This window comes from Manis javanica, chromosome 11, assembly GCF_040802235.1.
Source record: "Manis javanica isolate MJ-LG chromosome 11, MJ_LKY, whole genome shotgun sequence".
NCBI lineage: Eukaryota > Metazoa > Chordata > Mammalia > Pholidota > Manidae > Manis > Manis javanica.
Window position 1 is genome coordinate 25,347,855 of NC_133166.1, and position 20,979 is coordinate 25,368,833.

A 20,979-nucleotide genomic window follows, 5' to 3' on the forward strand; every position below is an offset into this window, starting at 1 on the left:
TCTAGAGCAGTGCTTGAACAGCCCAGAACATCAAATGGAATATGTTTGTCAAATAAAACAAATGCGCTGCTGTTGCATAATTCCAGATTGCAATTAGATAATAGGTATTTTCATCATTCTCTTTAAAATTTGAACAAAATATCCCTAGGGAATGTGGGGTTAATTCAGAACAATTAGTCTTTTCCTGATGTTATAAATCACAGGCCTCTAGCTCTCTCTCTCCCTGCAAGGACTTAAAGGATACAATCTAGTTTCTTGGGAGGAGAGGCACAAATGTATCTGAGTTTTTGTAATGGAGTCGAAACTTAAGCAGGGATTGTTGGATAGATGTAACTGAATCACAGAATGAACGAAAAGGTCCTCTGAAGGTGAAGGGTAACTATTTTTTACAATAGCAACAGAATATAAATCAAAGAGTAATACATTCCAAAGTCAAAACTTATTATAATCTCAAATTTATTGAGAAAAGACAAAAATCTACTTATGTCACTTTTTGCCTTTTTTCTACCCTCAATGTTTTACTAGGTAGAAATGGAATAAGATTCTTTTTTTTTTTTTTTTTTTTGCTTTATAAGGTGACCTTCTTTTCTTTTCTTTTTTTTTATTTACTTATGTTTACTAGGCTCTCCCCTACCCCAATTCCCCACCCCCAACAAACCCCATTACAGTCACTGTCCATCAGCATAGTAAGATGTTGTAGAATCACTACTTGTCTTCTCGGTGTTGCAAAGCCCTCCCCTTTCCCCCAACCCCCATATTATACATGCTAATCATAAAACCCCCTTTCTTCTTCCCCACCCTTATCCCTCCTTACCCTCCCATTGTCCCCAGTCCCTTTTCCTTTGGTAACTGTTAGTCCATTCTTGCGTTCTGTGATTCTGATGCTGTTTTGTGCCTTCAATTTTTCTTTTGTTCTTATACTCCACATAGGAGTGAAATCATTTGATACTTGTCTTTCTCCACTTGGCTTATTTCACTGAGCATAATACCCTCTAGCTCCGTCCATGTTGTTGTAAATGGTAGGATTTGTTTTCTTCTTATGGCTGAATAATATTCCATTGTGTATATGTGCCACATTTTCTTTATCCATTCATCTACTGATGGACACTTAGGTTGCTTCCATTTCTTGGATATTGTAAATAGTGCTGCAATGAACATAGGGGTGCATCTGTCTTTTTCAAACTGAAGTGCTGCATCCTTAGGATAAATTCCTAGAAGTGGAATTCCTGGGTCAAATGGTAAGTCTATTTTGAGCATTTTGAGGAACCTCCATATTGCTTTACACAATGGTTGAACTAATTTACATTCCACCAGCAGTGTAGGAGGGTTCCCCTTTCTCCACAACCTCACCAACATTTGTTGTTGTCTGTCTTTAGGATGGTGGCCATCCTTACTGGTGTGAGGTGCTATCTCATTGTGGTTTTAATTTGCATTTCTCTGATAACTAGCGATGTGGAGCATCTTTTCATGTGTCTCTTGGCCATCTGAATTTCTTCTTTGGAGAACTGTCTATTCAACTCCTCTGCCCATTTTTTAATTGGATTATTTGCTTTCTATTTGTTGAGGAGCATGAGCTCTTTATATATTTTGGATGTCAAGCCTTTATCAGATCTGTCATTTACGAAAATATTCTTCCATACTGTAGGGTACCTTTTTGTTCTATTGATGGTATCCGTTCCTGTACAGAAGTTTTTCAGCTTGATAAAGTCCCACTTGTTCATATTTGCTTTTGTTTTCCTTGCCCGGGGAGATATATTCATGAAGAAGTCGCTAATGTTCACATCCAAGAGATTTTTGCCTATGTTTTTTTCTAAGAGTTTTATGGTTTCATGACTTACATTCAGGTCTTTGATCCATTTTGAATTTACTTTTGTGTATGGGGTTAGACAGTGATCCAGTTTCATTCTCTTACATGTAGCTGTCCAGTTCTGCCAGCACCATCTGTTGAGAGACTGTCATTTCCCCATTGTATGTCCATGGCTCCTTTATCGAATATTAATTGACCATATATGTTTGGATTAATGTCTGGAGTCTCTAATCTGTTCCATTGGTCTGTGGCTCTGTGTTTGTGCCAATACCAAATTGTCTTGACTACTATGGCTTTGTAGTAGAGCTTGAAGTTGGGGAGTAAGATCCCCACCACTTTATTCTTCTTTCTCAGGATTGCTTTGGCTATTCGGGGTCTTTGGTGTTTCCATATGAATTTTTGAACTATTTGTTCCAGTTCGTTTAAGAATATTATTGGTAATTTGATAGGGATTGCATCAAATCTGTATATTGCTTTGGGCAGGACGGCCATTTGGATGATACTAATTCTTCCTATCCAAGAGCATGGGATGAGTTCCAATTTGTTAGTGTCCTCTTTAACTTCTTTTAAGAGTGTCTTATAGTTTTCAGGTTATAGGTCTTTCAATTCTTTGGTTAGGTTTATTCCTAGGTATTTTATTCTTTCTGACCCAATTGTGAATGGAATTGTTTTCCTGATTTCTCTTTCTATTGGCTCATTGTTAGTGTATAGAAAAGCCACAGATTTCTGTGTCTTAATTTTGTATCCTGCAACTTTGCTGTATTCTGATATCAGTTCCAGCAGTTTTGGAGTGGAGTCTTTAGGGTTTTTTATGTACAATATCATGTCATCCTCAAATAGTGACAGTTTAACTTCTTCTTTACCAATCTGCATTCCTTGTATTTCTTTGTTTTGTCTAAGTGCCATGGCTAGGACCTCCAGTACTATGTTAAATAACAGTGGGAGAGTGGGCATCCCTGTCTTGTTCCCGATCTCAGAGGAAAAGCTTTCAGCTTCTCGCTGTTCAATACAATGTTGGCGGTGGTTTTATCATATATGGCCTTTATTATGTTGAGGTACTTGCCCTCTATACCCATTTTGTTGAAAGTTTTTATCATGAATGGATATTGAATTTTATCAAATGTTTTTTCAGCATCTATGGAGATGATCATGTGGTTTTTCTCTTTCTTTTTGTTAATGTGGTGGATGATGTTGATGGATTTTCAAATGTTGTACCATCCTTGCATCCCTGGGATGAATCCCACTTGGTCGTGGTGTATGATCCTCTTGATATATTTTTGAATTTGGTTTGCTAATATTTTATTTAGTATTTTTGCATCTACATTCATCAGGGATATTGGTCTGTAATTTTCTTTTTTGTTGGGGTCTTTGCCTGGTTTTGGTGTTAGGGTGATGTTGGCTTCATAGAATGCCTTTGGGAGTATTCCCTCCTCTTCCATTTTTTGGAAAACGTTAAGGAGAATGGGTGTTATATCTTCTCTGTATGTCTGATAATATTCCGAGGTAAATCCATCCGGCCCAGCAGTTTTGCTCTTGGGTAGATTTTTGATTACTGCTTCAATTTCTTTGCTGGTATTGGGTTTGTTTAGGTTTTGTGTTTCTTCCTTGGTCAGTCTTGGAAGGTTGTATTTTTCTAGGAAGTTGTCCATTTCTTCTAGGTTTTCCAGCTTCTTAGCATATAGTTTTTCATAGGAGTCTCTAATAATTCTTTGTATTTCTGTTTGGTCTGCATGATATTTCCTTTCTCATTTCAGATTCTGTTGATGTGTGTTGATTCTCTTTTTCTCTTAATAAGTCTGGCTATAGGCTTATCTATTTTGTTCATTTTCTCAAAGAACCAGCTCTTGGTTTCATTGATTTTTTCTATTGTTTTATTCTTCTCAATTTTGTTTATTTCTTCTCTGATCTTTATTATGTCCCTCCTTCTGCTGACTTTAGGCCTCATTTGTTCTACTTTTTCCAATTCTGATAACTGTGATGTTAGACTATTCATTTGGGTTTGTTCTTCCTTCTTTAAATATGCCTGGATTGCTATATACTTTCCTCTTAAGACTGCTTTCACTGCTTCCCACAGAAGTTGTGGCTTTGTGTTGTTTTTGTCCTTTATTTCCATATACTGCTGGATCTCCATTTTAATTTGGCCTTGATCCATTGACTATTTAGAAGCGTGTTGTTAAGCCTCCACGTGTTTGTGAGCCTTTTTGCTTTCTTGGTACAATTTATTTCTAGTTTTATACCTTTGTGGTCTGAAAAGTTGGTTGGTAGGATTCAATCTTTTTGAATTTACTGAGGCTCTTTTTGTGGCCTAGTATGTGGTCTATTCTGGAGAATGTTCCATGTGCACTTGAGAAGAATGTGTATCCTGTTGCTTCTGGGTGTAGAGTTCTATAGATGTCTATTAGGTCCATCTGTTCCAATGTGTTGTTCAGTGCCTGTGTGTCCTTACTTATTTTCTGTCTGGTGGATCTGTCCTTTGGAGTGAGTGGTGTGTTGAAGTCTCCTATATGAAAGCATTGCATTCTATTTCCTCCTTTAGTTCTGTTAGTATTTGTTTCACATATGTTGGTGCTCCTGTATTGGGTGCATATATATTTAGAATGGTTACATCCTCTTGTTGGACTGAGCCCTTTATCTTTATGTAATATCCTTCTTTATCTCTGTTACTTTCTTCATTTTAAAGTCTTTTTTGTCTGATACTAGTACTGCAACACCTGCTTTTTTCTCCCTATTGTTTGCATGAAATATCTTTTTCCATCCCTTGACTTTTAGTCTGTGCATGTCGTTAGGTTTTAGGTGAGTCTCTTGTAAGCAGCATATAGATGGGTCTTGTTTTTTTATCCATTCAGTGACTCTATGTCTTTTGATTGGTGCATTCAGTCCATTTACATTTAGGGTCATTATCGATAGGTATGTACTTATTGCCATTTCAGGCTTTGGATTCGTGGTTACCAAAGGTTCCAGGTTACTTTCCTTACTATCTAACAGTCTAACTTAACTCACTTAGTATGCTGTTACAAACGCAATCTAAAGGTTCTTTTCTATTTCTCCTCCTTTTTCTTCTTCCTTCATTCTTTATATATTGGGTATCAGATTCTATACTTTTTCTCTATCCCTTGATTGGCTTTGGGGATAGTCAATTTAATTTTGCATTTGCCTCACAATAAGCTGCTCCACCCTCCCTACCATGATTTTACTACCACTGGTGACAGCTATCCAACCCTTGGAACACTTCCATCTATAGCATTCCCTCCAAAATAGACTGCAGAGATGGTTTGTGGGAGGTAAAGTCTCTCAGCTTTTGCTTATCTGGAAATTGTTTAATCCCTCCTTCAAATTCAAATGATAATCTTGCTGGATAAAGTAATCTTGGTTCCAGGCCCTTCTGCTTCATGGCATTAAATACATCATGTCACTCCCTTCTGGCCTGTAAGGTTTCTGCTGAGAAGTCTGATGTCAGCCTGATGGGCCTACCTTTGTATGTGATCTTATTTCTCTCTCTGGCTGCTTTTAACAGTCTGTCCTTATCCTTGATCTTTCCCATTTTAATTACCATGTGTCTTGCTGTTGTCTTCCTTGGGTCCCTTGTGTAGGGGGATCTGTGGATTTCCATGGCCTGAGAGAAATTTTCAGCAACTACCTCCTCAAAGATACTTTCTATCCCTTTCTCTCTCTCTTCTTCTTCTGGTATCTCTATAATGCGAATATTGTTCTGCTTTGATTGGTCACACAGTTCTCTCAATATTCTTTCATTTTGAGAGATCCTTTTTTCTCTCTGTGCCTCAGCTTCTTTGTATTCCTTTTCTCTAGTTTCTACTTCATTTATTTTCTCCTCCAATGCATCCAACCTGCTTTTAATACCCTCCATCATGCTCTTCTACATTTGGATCTCTGACCTGAATTCATTCCTGAGTTCTTGGAAGTCTTTCCGAACCTCCATTAGGATGTTGATTATTTTTATTTTGAACTCCCTTTCAGGAAGAGTAACGAGGTCCATATCATTTAAATCTTTCTCAGGAGTTGTATTAACAATTTTACTCTGGACAAGGTTCCTTTGGCATTTCATGTTTGTATATGGCGCCCTCTAGTGTCCAGAAGCTCTATTCTGGAGCTGCTGAGCCCCTGAAGCAATGTCAGGCATCTCAGGGGAGCAGCACTGGGGGTAGAAAAGAGCTGTTCCCTGCCTCCTGGCTCCTGTGCTTGTCTCCACTGCCAGAGCCAGTGGGCCGGGCACACAGGTATATGTTTTTCTCCCAGAGCAGCCAGATATGGATCCCTGCTTTCCACAAGCAGCAGAATCCCAGTCTCCCCAGGAACTCTGCCTGTATTAACTTTCCAACCCAGTAGTCATGCAAGTCTCATGAAAGCACCATGATATGTACGTTTGTGCTCCCAGTGCAGATCTTCGGAGCTAGGTATTCATCAGTCCAAAGCCTTCCACTCCCTCTCTTCTCCATTTGTCTTCCTCCTGCCAGTGAGCATGGCTGGGGGAGGGACTCAGGTCCTGCTGGAGCCACGTAACCCCTTTTCCCAGAGGTCTGCTCTTTTCTCCAGGTGTGTGCAGTCTGACGCATCCTCTTTCCTGTTGCTCTCTCAGGATTAGTTGCCCCAATTACATTTTCTAATTCTTTCCAGTCTTAGGAGGAAGCCTCTGTCTCTCCTCTCATGCTGCCATCTTTAATCTGTCCTCATGGCATAAGATTCTTAAGTGTGCAGATGTACTTGCATAATGGATATGAACAACAACAAATATGACTTTTTAATCTGAACTGAAGAATTCCATATTACATGATATCCCACTTTTGCTCAGACTGGTCCTGTATGAGAAAAAAGTTGTCTGAAAGTTATCTACCAAATGGATATAATTTCTGACTCACAGAGAAATCTCCTCAAATTAGCAATGCCTGCTTTTTCTGCTCATGACAATTCTTCACCGTTTCTGCTAACAGGATTCCCTGGCCTGGAAGGGGAATGAATATTCCTGGCTCTCCATGCCTTTCTCATGTATCTATGCCATGGTACTCTCAGGAAACTGCCTCATGCTGCATGTGATCTGGACTGAGCACAGCCTGCACCAGCCCATGTTCTACCTCCTGGCCATGCTGGCCCTCCCTGACCTGTGCCTGGGGCTGTCCACAGTGCACACCGTGCTAGGTATCCTGTGAGGCTCATCCAGGAGATTGGTCTGGATGCCTGCACTGCCCAAACCTACATCATCCATGGTCTATCCCTCAGAGTCTGGAATCCTTTTTGTCATGGCTTTTGATCATTTATAGCAATCTGTAATCCTCTGAAGTATACATCCATATTAACCAATGCCAGGATCATCAAAATCAGACTGGGAATTATAGTTACAAGTTTCATGTTCATCATTACTCCCATATCTGCCTAAAGTTTTCCCATTACTGCCATTCCACATCCTCTCCCACTCTTTCTGCCTGCACCAGGACCTGCTGAGACTAGCATGTTCTGACATCCACTTCAACAGTTTCTATGCCTTGGTCCTGGTTATTTGTACCCTTTAGTTTGATTCTTTGTTAATTCTTCATCCTATATTCTTATCCTGTACTCAGTCTTGGCTGTTGCATTCCACGAGGAGTGACTCAAGTCCTTGCCGACCTGTGTCTCCCATGTCGGTGCAGTGCTGGTTTTCTATATCCGAATCATTGGTCTGACCATGGTGCACCACTTTGGGAAGCACCTCTTTCCTGTGGTCCATGTCCTCACGGGCAACATCTACATCACCTTCCCACCTCTGATGAACCCCATCATCTATGGTGTCAAGACACAACAGATCTGTGGCAGGATCCAGAAGTGGTTCTCCATGAAAGGGAAATGAAATACTTTAGATTGAAGAGATGTATGTCACTTAGATGCAGAAAACTTTGGTCAGGGAGAAGAAATAAAACATTTACTTAATTAACTCAAAAATTAAGACTTAATAAGATAGACTATTAGTTGAAAGATTTAGAATTACTAAGAGTGGTAAATAAAACCCATGTTTTTCAATTCAAGTATAGTGTTAGAAGTTCTGTAAGTAGAATCATTCATCGTATGTCTTTACCATTTCTGTCTAGGAAAAGATAATATTTAAAATTATCCAGAAAAAGTTGACATGCAAGAAATGTCTACAAAAAAGTTACCCAAACACACAGTTTGTAAGCAGCAGCAGAGGCATTCTTTTATCACCAGTTGGTAGTTTTCTTGATGAGACATAGGAGTTACAAACAGTCTCTAACCTCAAACTGTTTCAGATTGGTTAGTAGTTCAATTTGCATCCATTCCAAAGTGTCATCATTATTCTCATTAATCCATCAGAAAATAACTGTTTCTTGCTTCTCAGAGGAATTCTTACCCTTCTTTCACAAATCTATAAATGATTACCAAACTTTCTATCTTAATTTCGGGTTTACAAAACTTCATGTTCTTTGCTGTTAAGAATAAATGCCTCACTCATTTGCTTTATGTTCTGGATCAATATTAACAAAGCACGACTGTTTTTGGTAGGAGCATTTACCAATGGAAAGATATGTATTGCTTAATAATTAGTCTGCAGTCAGATGACCAGTCATTTGGGAAATGAATAATGTTTACTCTGTACTGCAAACCTTGAGGAATTGTCATTCATGAGGATCTTAAGGAGAGGATATTGTTATCTTTTTCAGCTCTAGCAATAAAACATCTTCATCATCCTCATCCTGGTCACCAAATTAGGAAAAAAAGTGTTAATGTATATGCTACTAAAAAGAGCTAATTTTGATTACTTTGTGAAATTCTGCCCATGAATTTCTGACCCCAAACTTGGTAAACCTTTTGTCTCTTTAAAGGATTCCTCCAAATATTCAAATTCACAGTCATCTACCTTCTACAGTGGAGATTCTGAGTCATTAATCCAAAGATTTAATCTTTATACCATGTATTCTGAAGAGGTACTGTTGTTCTGACATGAATGTAAAATGTATTTATACACTTGGATATATACATGAGATAAGCTGACTGGTAGCAAATATGTAAATATATAAATTAAAAGCTTTTAAATTTCAATCTTAATCAGAAAGGGTATAAAATAGAGATAGAAGACTTGGTGATGAACTTTGCCTAGAGAAAATGTGGGTTTGTCATTAGGTTCGTTTGGAATCCTTACTTATATTTTGGAAGCTCAAGATTTGAACAAATCATAAATGGTGTAGTGGACTGGTAATAAAAATAACTTCCAATCCTGAAAGGTAATATGGCACCCAATTCACAGCATTATATTGGCCCTTTTTCCAAGTTCCAACTAAAATGCAGTGAAATGTATGTCATAAAGGTAAGATTTCACAACTTGAAAATAAGGAAAATAGTCAAATGATTGAAAATTTAAAAGTTATTACCGTAATATAAGTGAAGCTACATTGAAAGTCAAGCTGGCTTAAAAAAGAAATGATAATCTATGCTTCTTTTTTTGCGTTCTGAAAAATCACTAATATGAATCTAATTAGGGAGTGCATTTTTCCCAACAATTTATAATCAAAGAGATGGAGTTCAAAACAGCAATGGTTGGTTGCATATAACAATAAATTTCTTATGGATTGTTATAAATCCCTTGAAAGTATGGAAAAAGTCAAGAATTCTCACTATCACATGTTGATTTGATGTTATTTAATACTCAATGAAATTCATTAATAAATTAGTTAAGATGTTTATATGTGATAAAAGAAGGTAATGCTCTTATTTACTCCAAGCTTACTATAAAAATAAAACTCAAGAGTTTTTTGCTAGCAATTTGTTAAAATTATAATCATTCAGCAAGGAGCACATTCTATAAATAATTCTTTCATTTCTCATGTGATTCTAAATTATTAATGAAAAATAAAAAAATTAGAAAATAAAATAGGATAACAAATCCCATTTACAAATATAACACCTGTAGATACAAATGAATATAAACACATGTTGGAATTGTATACACTATGATACAGGATATAATAGCACAGACATCAGGAGACAAACACATTCTTCACTCTATTTAACTATATTTGTCCTCTTAAAAGAATTCTTTAGTTTCACAGTGATTAAACAAACAACATCTTTAAATTAAATCTTTTAGTTTATTAGGGAAGATTAAAAGTCAGGGAAATGGGAAAATTAGAAAAACACATTTGAAGTAATGATTACTGGTTGTTTTCTAAATTAATAAAATACATAATAAAGCAACAATATTTTATAAAGTAAGATATACAAAGAATACCCACACATATCAAAATAACAGAATTTTAAGCACATAAATAACACTAGATAAATATAAAAAGTAAGAAATTAATTTAATAAATATTTAGTAATATTTAAATTATTAGGGAAAATATGAGTTATTTAATACTGATTTGGGAAATTTAAAGCTAAATCTATATGTAATTTCTTTTTTTCATTAAGTTATCATTGATATACACTCTTATGAAGGTTTCACAAGAAAAGCAATGTGATTATTATATTCACCCTTATTATTGAATCCTCCCCATACCCCATTACAGTTACTGTCCATCAGTGTAGTAAGATGCCACAGAGTCCCTATTTATCTTCTCTGAGCTACACTGTCTTTTCTGTGACCCCACACACATCATGTGCACAAATCATGATACTCCACAATTTCCTTCTCCTTCCCTCCTGAGCACCCGCCCTTCCCCACCCCTCCTCTTCAGTAACCCTCTTTCCTACTTGGTGTCTGTGAGTGTGCTGCTGTTTTGTTCCTTCAGTTTTGCTTCGTTGTTATACTCCACAAATGAGGGAAATAATTTGGAAATTGTCTTTCTCTGCCTGACTTATTTCACTGAGTGAATACCCTCCAGCTCTATACATGTTGCAAAATTTGTTTCTTTCTTATGGCTGAAATGTGCTCCATTGTGTATATATACCACTTCTTCTTTATCCATTCATTTACAGATGGACACTTAGGTTGGTTCCATATCTTGGCTATTGTAAATAGTGAGGTGATAAACATGGGGATGCATATGTCTTTTTGAATATGAGAAATTGTTTTTTGGTGGTAAATTCCTAGGAGTGGAGTTCCTGGGTCAAATGGTATTTCTATTTTTAGTTTTTGAGGAACCTCCATATTGCTTTCCACAATGGTTAAACTAGTTTACATTCCCACCAGCAGCATAGGAGGGTTCCCCTTTCTCGGCATCCTCACCAGCATTTGTTGTTGTTAATCTTTTCTATGTTGGATATCCTTACTGGTGTGAGATGACATCTCATTGTGGTTTTAATTTGCATTTCTCTGATAAATAGTGATGAGGAGTATCTCTTCATGTGCCTGTTGGCCATCTGAATTTCTTTGGAGAAGTGTCTGTTCATATCCTCCACCCGTATTGTAATAGGGTTATTTGCTTTTTGGGTGTTGAGGTGTGTGAGTTCTTTACATATTTTGGATGTGAACCCCTTGTTGGATATGTCATTTACAAATATATTCTCCCATACTGTAGGATGCCTTTTAGTTCTGCTGATGGTGTCTTTTGCTGTACAGAAGCTTTTTAGTTTGATGTAGTCCCATGTGTACATTTTTTTATTTTGCTTTTCTTGCTGAAGGAGATGCATTCAGGAAAAAGTTGCTCATGTTTATATTCAAGAGATTTTTGCCTATGCTTTCTTCTAAGAGTTTCATGGTTTCATGACTTATCTTCAGGTCTTTGATCCATTCTGAGTTTACTTTTGTGTATGGAGTTACATAGTAATCCAGTTTCATTCTCTTGCATGTAGCTGTCCAGTTTTGCCAACACCAGTTATTGAAAAGGCTGTCATATTCCCATTGTATATCCATGGCTCCTATATCGTATAATAATTGACTATATATGCTTGGGTTTATATCTGGGCTCTCTAGTCTGTTCCACTGGTCTGTGGGTCTGTTCTTGTGCCAGTACCAAATTTTCACGATTACTGTGGCTTTGTAATAGAGCTTGAGGCTGGAGAGCATTATCTCCCCTGCTTTATTCTTCCTTCTCAAAATTGCTTTGACTATTTGAGGTCTTCTGTTGATCTATATGAATTTTAGAACTATTTGCTCCAGTTTGTTGAAGAATGCTGTTAGTATTTTGATAGGGATTACACTGACTCTTTAGATTGCTTTAGGTAGAATGGCCATTTGGACAATATCATTTCTTCCTATCCATGAGCATTGAATGTGTTTCCATTTATTGGTATCTTCTTTAATTTCTCTCATGTGTGTCTTGTAGTTTTCAGAGTATAGGTATTTCACTTTCCTTGGATAGGTTTATACCTATGTATTTTATTCTTTTTGATGCAATTGTGAATTGATTTCATGATTTCTCTTTCTGCAAATTCATCATTACTGTATAGGAATGCAACAGATTTCTGTGTATTAATTTTGTATCCTGAAACTTTGCTGAATTCAGATGTTAGATCTAGTAGTTTTGGAGAGGATTCTTTAGGGTTTTTTATGTACAATAAATATCATGTCACCTGCAAACAGTGACAGTTTGACTTCCTCTTTGCCAGTCTTGATGTCCTTTATTTCTTTGTGTCATCTGATTGCTATTGCTAGAACCTCCAGAACTATGTTGAATAAAAGTGGGGAGAGTGGGCATCCTTGTCTTGATACCAGTCTTGAAGGAAAAGCTTTCAGCTTCTCACTGATAAGTATGATGTTGGCTTTGGGTTTGTCATATATGGCCTTTATGATGTTGAGGTACTTGCCCTCTATACCCATTTTGTTGAGAGATTTTAGCATGAATGGACGTTGCATTTTGTCAAATGCTTTTTCAGCATTTATGGAGATGATCATGTGGTTTCTGTCCTTTTTGTTGATGTGGTGGATGATGTTGATTGATTTTCTAATATTGTATCATCCTTGCATCCCTGGAATAAATCCTACTTGATCATTATGGATGACTTTTTTGGTGTGTTTTTGAACTTGGTTTGCTAATATTTTGTTGAGTATTTTTGCATATATGTTCATCAGGGATATTGGTCTGTAGTTTTCTTTTTTTGTGGTGTCTTTGCCTGGTTTTGTTATTAGAGTGCTGCTGGCTTTATAAATGTGTTTGGAAGTATTCTCTCCTCTTCTACTTTTTGAAAAACTTTAAGGAGGATGGGTATTAGGTCTTCACTAAATGTTTGATAAAATTCAGTGTTGAATCCATCTAGTCTGGTTATTTTGTTTTTATGTAGTTTTTTGATTACCAGTTCAATTTCGTTGCTAGTAATTTGTCTGTTTAGATTTTCTATTTCTTCCTGGGTCAGCCTTGGAAGAAGCTTGTCCATTTCTTCTAGGTTATCCATTTTGTTAGCATATAATTTTTCATAGTACTCTCTCATAATTGTTTATATTTCTGTGGTGTCCACAGGGATTTTTCCCTTCTCATTTCTGATTCTGTTCATGTGCGTAGACTCTCTTTTTTTCTTGATAAGTCAGGCTAGGGGTTTATCTATTTTGTTTATTTTCTTGAGTTACCAGCTCCTGCTTTCATTGATTCTTTCTACTGTTTTATTCTTCTCGATTTTATTTATTTCTGCTCTAATCTTTATTATGTCCCTCCTTCTACTGACTTTGTGCCTCATTTGTTCTTCTTTTTCTTGTTTTGTTAATTGTGAATTTACAGTTTTCATATGGGATTATTCTTCTTTCCTGATGTAGAGTTGTATTGCAATATACTTCCCTATTAGAATGGCCTTTGCTGCATCCCACAGATTTTGTGGTGTCAAATTATTGTTGTCATTTGTCTCCATATAGTGCCTGATCACTGTTTTTATTTGGTCATTGATCCATTGATTATTTAGGAGCATGTTATTAAGCCTTCATGTGTTTGTGGGCTTTTTTTCTTCATTGCGTAATTTATTTCTAGTTTCATACCTTTGTGGTCTGAGAAACTGGTTGGTAAAATTTCAATCTTTTTAAATTTACTGAGGTTTTTTTGTGGCCTAGTATATGATTTATTCTTAATACTGTTCCATGTGTACTTGAGAAGAATGTGTACCCTATTGCTCTTGAGTAGAGAGTTCTATAGATGTCTATTAGGTCCATCTGTTGTAATATGTTGTTCAGTGCCTCTGTCCCTTTCTTTACTTATTTTCTGTTTGGTTGATCTGTCCTTTGTAGTAAGTTGTGTATTGAAGTCTCCTAAAATGAATGCATTGCATTCTATTTTCCTCTTTAATTCTGTTAGTGTTTGTTTCACATATTTAGGAACACTTCTATCTTTAACAGTCCCGTAAAACACTTTAGGGATGGTTTATGGGTGGTAACTTCCCTCAACTTTTGCTTATCAGGACATTGTTTAATCCCTCCTTCAAATTTAAATGGCAGTCTTGTCAGGTAGAGTATTCTTGGTTCAGGGACTTTCCGTTTCATTGCATTAAATATATCATGCCACTCCTTTCTGGCCTGCAAGATTTCTGCTGAGAACTCTGATGATAGTATGATAGGTTTCCTTTGTATGTCATCTTTTTTCTCTCTCTGGCTGCTTTTAATACTCTTTCTTTGTCCTCGATCTTTGCCATTTTAATTATATGTCTTGGTGTTGTGTTTCTATGGTCACTTGTGTTGGGAGATCTGTGCATTTCCATGGCCTGCCAGATTATTTTGTTCCTCAGATTGGTGAAGTTTCCAGCAATTATTTCCTCTAAGAGACTTTCTATCCCTTTTTCTCTCTCTTCCTCTTCTGGTACCCCTATAATAAAAATATTGTTCTGCTTGGATTGTTCTCACAGTTCTCTTGTCATTTTTTATTTCTAGAGATCCTTTTTTTCCTCTCTGTACCTCAGCTTCTTTCTTTTCCTGTTCTCTAATTTCTATTTAATTTACCATCTGCTCTACCTCATCTAATCTGCTTCTAAAACCCTCCATTGTATGTTTCATTTCAGGTACTGTATTTTTCAAAGTTTTTATCTCTTTCTTGAAGTCCTCTCTGAGATCTTGAATATTCTGCTGTAGTTCCAGGAGCATGTTAAAGATTTTGATTTTGAAATTGTTACCAAGATTGGTGATTTCAGTTGCATTTGGCATTCTTTAGTTGCTTGTAGAATCTTATTTCAACAAAATTCTTTTGCTGTTTCATATTTCTAATCATTACTGTGGAATAATAACTTTGTGTAGTGATGCCCCTTAGTGCCCAGAAGCTCTGCTCTCTTGAAGTGCTCATCCCATGAAGCAATGGTGGGGGTCACATGTGCGGTGCCAGCACCATCCAGGAGGAAAGAGTTCTTTCCTGTTTCTCAGTTGCAGTGCCTGCCTCCACTGCCAGATCCAGTGGGCCAAGTAAACAGCGAGGAATCTCTGCATTATGACCCTGTAGCTGCCATAGGTGCAGCTGTCCTAAAGCTGGCCTGGCGCAATGGTGGGGACAGCAGGTGTGTAGAACACTGCCTTCCAAGGGGAAGGAGTTTCATTCCATATATGGCAGAGGGGTACCTCAGTGCTGTGTTGCCAGCCAGGAGAATGTAGCATCTGAAGCTCCTGAAAGTTCCCAACAGGCTGGGTTGAGTGTGCCAGGATCATTTTATCCACCTCTGCTTTCTCCTGAGCAGGAAGCTCAGTGTAATCCTTGTCCTCTCACCATTGGTAAGTCTTTCAAAGTGCCTGCCTTTCTTTTGTCCCATAGTGGCTGGTTGTGGGTACCTGTTCTCCACAACCAGCTGTAATCTCAATCTCTCTGAGTATTCCAGTTGTCTTTGCTTTCCAACCCCTCTAATCTCCAGAGTGCCATGTAATGTGGGTTTGTACTTCTGGAGCAGATCTCCAGGGGTGAGTGTTTAGCAGTCCTGGGCTTCTACTCTCTCCCTGCTCTATTTCTCTTAGTCCCACCTGTGAGTTGGGGTGAGGGGAGGGCTTGGATACTACTGAAACATGGCTTTACTACTTTACCCTTTTCCATAAGGTCTCTTTTCCCCAGATGTAAGCCATCTTTTTCAGCCTTCTCTCTGGTCAGTCTTTCAGGATTAGTTTTATTTTACTGTGTTTTGTGTTATGTGTGATTTTGGAAATACATTTCTGCCATACTTCTCACACTGCCATATTTTTCTCTACCCTCCTATGACTTTTTTATTTATTTTGGCAAAACAAAATTTACTCATTCATTGAAAATTATCCAATTCTGTGGTGTATAATTGTTCATTATAGTCTAATGATTTATTGCATTTAACAGAAGTGATATCAGATGTAATGTTTCCTCTTTCATTTATGACTTTTTTGTTTTAATGTTCTTTCTCATTTTTAGTTTAGCTGAAGGATAGTCAGTTTTCTGAATCTTTGAAAAAAACTTTTACTTTAGTTAATTATTGTTTATCAATTCTCTATTACATTTATTTCAACTCTACTCATATTTAACTACTTCTGCTAATTTGGGCTTAGTTTGTTCTTCTTCTGTTAGTTCATTTGCATTTGTTAGGTAATTTATTTGAGACAATTTTTATTTTTTACAGTGTATCTTTATTCCTATGAAATTCTTAGTACTGTTTTTATTGTATCCCATAGGTTTTTGTGTGTGTTTTGTTTCATTTCTTCATCTGATGATTTTCAGGTTGCCATTTTATTTTGTTCTTTGAACTGCAGCTCATCAACTGTTCAAGACTTTGATGTTTAATTTCCAAATATCTGTGAATATTCTAGTGTTTCTTCTGCTATTGATTTCTACTTTCATCATATTGCAATCAGAAAAGGTACTCAGTATTATTTCAATATTTTAATCATTAAAGACTTGTTCTGTGACTGCACATGTGATCTATCCTGGAAAATGATCCATGAGCACTAGAGAAAAATGTGTATTCAGCTGCTGTGGGATGGGATGTTCTGCATATGTCTGTTAGGCCCATTTTTTCAGTAGTGTTCAGTTCCTCAGCTTCCTATTGATCTTCTGTCTTTATGTTCTATCCATTTTTCAAGGTATTGAACTCTCCTACTATATTTGTGTTGCTGTCTATTTCTCCCTCTGTTCCATTAATGTTTACTTCAGATATTTGAGTGCTCAGATATTAAAAATGAGACATATCCAGAATTACATATGTGTGTTGGGTTAGCAACTTGAGGTTATAATGTGAGATATGGTCAAAGGAAATCATCTGGACTCAGTATTTTTCTTCCAATTTTGTTTCTAGGTAGGTCTAAGTATGGCCAGAGAGGACCCTGCATTTTTAAACAAACAGAACAAAAACAGCAATAATGTAAACAATTTGAAATTTTAGAATAAGAGAATTTGTACTTTATGTGAGTAGCAAACAAAGTTGTTAAGTATTTCATGGTTTGTTACATACCTCCTTCAGTTATGATCACCTGAGATTTAAAGTATGTTTTTAGATATAGATACTTGCAGAAGATACGACTTTTACCATATTTATATAAGTACATTGATACAACCTAAGATCTCTGTAGAAGGAGGCACTAATGATTAAGACTATTTTGAGAAACAGATTTTCAGGACATGGTTGCAAATTTGTTTGATCTTCACTCCATGGACAATATAGTTGAGAAAAGGAGGGACAAAAGTTAAAGGTTTGATAAGAGGGTATGGACTTAAGGTGATATGTGAGAACCAGCCCTATATGTGAACAAAGAGAAAAAGTCAAGGCAGTAAGACTATAGAAAGATGCAGATGTGGGAAATACATGAATTAAGGGCCTCCACTGTGCCTCCTTCTGGGGCAAGTGAAAGACAGTGATAAAGATTTGAACATAGGACAAGGTAATAAAGATTGTATCAAACACTAAGATGGTGAAGGAAACAAATAGACCAAAGATCTTACTGATCTGAATATCTTCAGTAGCCGGCTTCACAGTGGACATGTGCTCACAGTAAGAGTGGGAGGTGCTTGTAGTTTTGTAGAATTTAGACATTTGATGAACACTGGGTGGTGCTCCAAGAATGAAAGTTCTGTGACCCCAATTTCCATATGAGTAAAGAACTGTTGGTAGAAGATGGTGGCATGTCTCAAGGGATCACAGAAGGCCACATAGTGATTTAGGGCCATCGCCAGTAGGACACCTGATTCGATTGCCTGAAATAAGTGAATAAGCCACATTTGTAGAGGGCAGACAGCAAAGGAAATCTCTGGGTAATAAAACAAGAATATGCTTAATATTTTGGGAAGAATACAGGTACTGAGTGTAATGTCTGTGGACCCCAACATGGCCAAGAAAATATATATGCATTTATGGAGGCATTTTGATATGTGGTTATAACATACTCATGTAGAATCCACAACACGATAGGTTGAGAGCTGCTGTGGACTACAGTGATGGAAAACCATCTATCAACCTGGAAATTTCATGGAACAAAATAATAAAAAATTCAAGCATTACAAATCACATGGATATTTTATTTTATTTTTTTAGGCATGATAGATTGTTACTATTACCAAAAGAGAGTATGAAGGTATTAATTACAATGGATTTTAAGAACAGAGTAGTTTTAGCACATGAATGCGAATCTGCTTGGTCTTTGCACCATAGACAAGAGGATTGAGGAATGGAGGGACCAGCAAGTAGAAGCTAGAAAGGAGGATATGGATGTAAGGGGGAACATGGGATCCAAACCTGTGTGTGAAGAAAGAGAAGAAGGCAAGGAGGTAGAGCTGGAGGAAGACACAAATGTGAGGTATACAAGTATTAAATGCTTTCAACCGAGCCTCCTTCTGGGGCAAATGAAAAACTGTGATAAATATATGTGCATAGGATAATGTGATGAATGTGAGGTCAAAGCCTGCTACAGTGAAGGCCACAAACAAGCCATAGATTTTGTTGATGTGGACGTTTTCTGCAGCCAGTTTCACAATGGCCATATGCTCACAGTAGGAATGGGAGACAACTGTTGTAAGGTAAAACTGAAACCGGCACTTTATCAGTACCAAGCAAGGGGCCACAAGAATGGCTGCCCTGAGTGTTACCACAGCCCCTATCTGGGTGACTAGCTGGTGGGTGAAGATGGCTGCATGCCTTAGTGGATAGCAGATGGCCACATAACGGTCCAGGGCCATGGCCAGCAGGATGCCTGACTCTATGCACTGAAATGTGTGGATGAGCCACATTTGAAGCAAGCAGGATTCAAAATAAATCTCTAGCACATGAAACCAGAATATGCCAAGCATCTTGGGCACAATGGTGGTGGCAAGAGCAATGTCTGTGACTCCCAGCATGCCGAGGAAAATGTACATGGGCTCGTGGAGGCTGCGCTCTGATTTGATGATGATGAGAAGCAAGGAATTTCCGATCATGGCAACAAGGTACATGGCACAGAATGGGATGCCAATCCAGCCCTGCACAGACTCTAGGCCGGGAATCCCGATCAGGGTGAGCACAGGAGGCATGAAGACTGTCCTGTTGGAAATGGCCATCGCATCCCTGTCACCCTGGATGCTAACAAAGTAAGGTCATGAGTGGCACTGCTCTTCTACTTCGTATTTTTGACCAAGGACATCATGGTGATTCTGCCTGATTTCTGTAAAACTTCAAGGTCATATCATCCATCTCAGTGGTATTTTTGCAGGGAAAAGTCAAATCCGTGCATGTATCACTGTATCCAGGGAGGGCATCCACAGCACTGTTCATAGTAGGATGTTGTTGCCTGGCAGGGCAACTCCTTTAGAGCCAGGCAACCACCCGCCTGAGGCAATAGACTGCCAACCAGTCTGTGATTTCATTTCTGACCTGTGGGCAAACAATTGGACCTGTGTATTTTCCTTGGAAATTGCAGTTAATGAGAGGTTGATGAATCTCTCCTTATCCCACCTTCCAGCTACTCCTCTAGTGCTCTCTTCTTTCCAATCGTCTCTAAGTCAGGAACTGTCAGTTTGGACGAGCAAATTCTCAGACACTTACAGTATATTCATGTAAAAGGCTCCCTATACAGATGGAAACAGTTGACACCCAAGAGCGTGACATATACATATAGTTACATGTATATATATATATAATCTACATCATTGTAGATTGGAGGTCCTTGAAAAATAATGAAGGACTACATCCAGGAAAGATCACTCAAATCCAAGCACTTTTGGTGATCTGAGTCAAAATTACTTGAAACATTTTACATTTCTGGTTAACTGTACTTCTGTTTCCCTATATACTAACAGTTGAAATCCTTAAAATTCTTTGTGAGTTTAAAGTAGCTGAAATTTTGTGACCCATATTACATAGAACCTGGAGGGGAGGAATTTCTAGGAGGGAAGAGAACCAGCAGCCGTAAAGTCGGCGCAGCAGGCCTCATTCTTGATGATGCTGGATATAGGACAACAGGTAAGTGGGCAATTTACCTGAAATGGGTATTTTTTAAAACTGCAGCTATATTAGCATGAGATTTGGCCAATTCTGCTTCATTAATAGTTAATGACTTACAGATGGAACGCCTGCACCATTTTGTGAGCATAGGCATACGAAATTAGAAAACAAACAATGAAAATAATTACATGTGCCTTACAGAAGTAAAATATGGAACTAGAACTGAAAGACAGCGCAGACCTGGGGATTCCAGAAGTGTCTCCATAGAGGGCTGTAGAGCCACAGAAAGAGTTAATATCTCTATTCACTATTGACCAAATTTTCGGTAATCTTGGAGTCACATGTTACATGAAAATTCTTTTTTGATCAAAAACCATTACTTTTTAAATATTATATGTTTTGAAGCAAGAAATTACCAAGTCATACATTAGAAAAATATTGTGATCCTGTGAAAAATATACTTAACAATATTTCATTCAATCCTTGATTCTCCAATAAAGTTGTTTGATGTCAGGAAGGCTATGAGCAGGTAACCATATACTGAACGTCGTCAAAGACACCAGTAATGCAGGAACAAGTGTGGTTCGTGCTGCTAACCTCAAATGAAAGAATCCAGTCAGCAGGATGATTCCATCACAGGAAGGCTGTATCCGCTGGCATATGTTAACATATGAAGCCCTTGATAGCCACAGGTCTGCTCCTCAATTCTTAATTCTATGGAACCCAAATTCATAGACCGCTGATTCTTCCTACAGAGATAATGTTTTTCTTCTGCAAGGATAATCAGTGTAAGAACAGGAACCCTCAAGTAACAATCACATTGTCTGACTTACTATTCAAGACTAAGGAGCTGACAGGTGAGTGTTACTTGAAGATACAGAGAGTGGTTGGCAGCTGGGAGAGAACACGAGTGAGCACAGGGCGGGTGGAATGGCGGGATAGCACTGCAAAAGCTGGTAATAAATTTATGGGAGAAA

General features: G+C 37.6%; 1 protein-coding gene and 2 pseudogenes across 1 annotated transcript; 1 reads left to right on the top strand and 2 right to left on the bottom strand.

The window, feature by feature from the left end:
* The first annotated feature begins 6,704 nt into the window (after positions 1 to 6,704).
* Positions 6,705 to 7,643, top strand: LOC108407211 (olfactory receptor 51V1-like; annotated as a pseudogene).
* A 9,541-nt stretch (positions 7,644 to 17,184) lies between these two features.
* LOC140843060 (olfactory receptor 52A5-like) lies at positions 17,185 to 18,057 on the bottom strand (annotated as a pseudogene).
* Positions 18,058 to 18,180: 123 nt separating this feature from the next.
* On the bottom strand, positions 18,181 to 19,119 carry LOC140844215 (olfactory receptor 52A1). The gene has a single exon (XM_073215689.1). The coding sequence runs from the start codon at positions 19,117 to 19,119 to the stop codon at positions 18,181 to 18,183; it is 939 nt and encodes a 312-aa protein (XP_073071790.1).
* Positions 19,120 to 20,979: the final 1,860 nt, after the last annotated feature.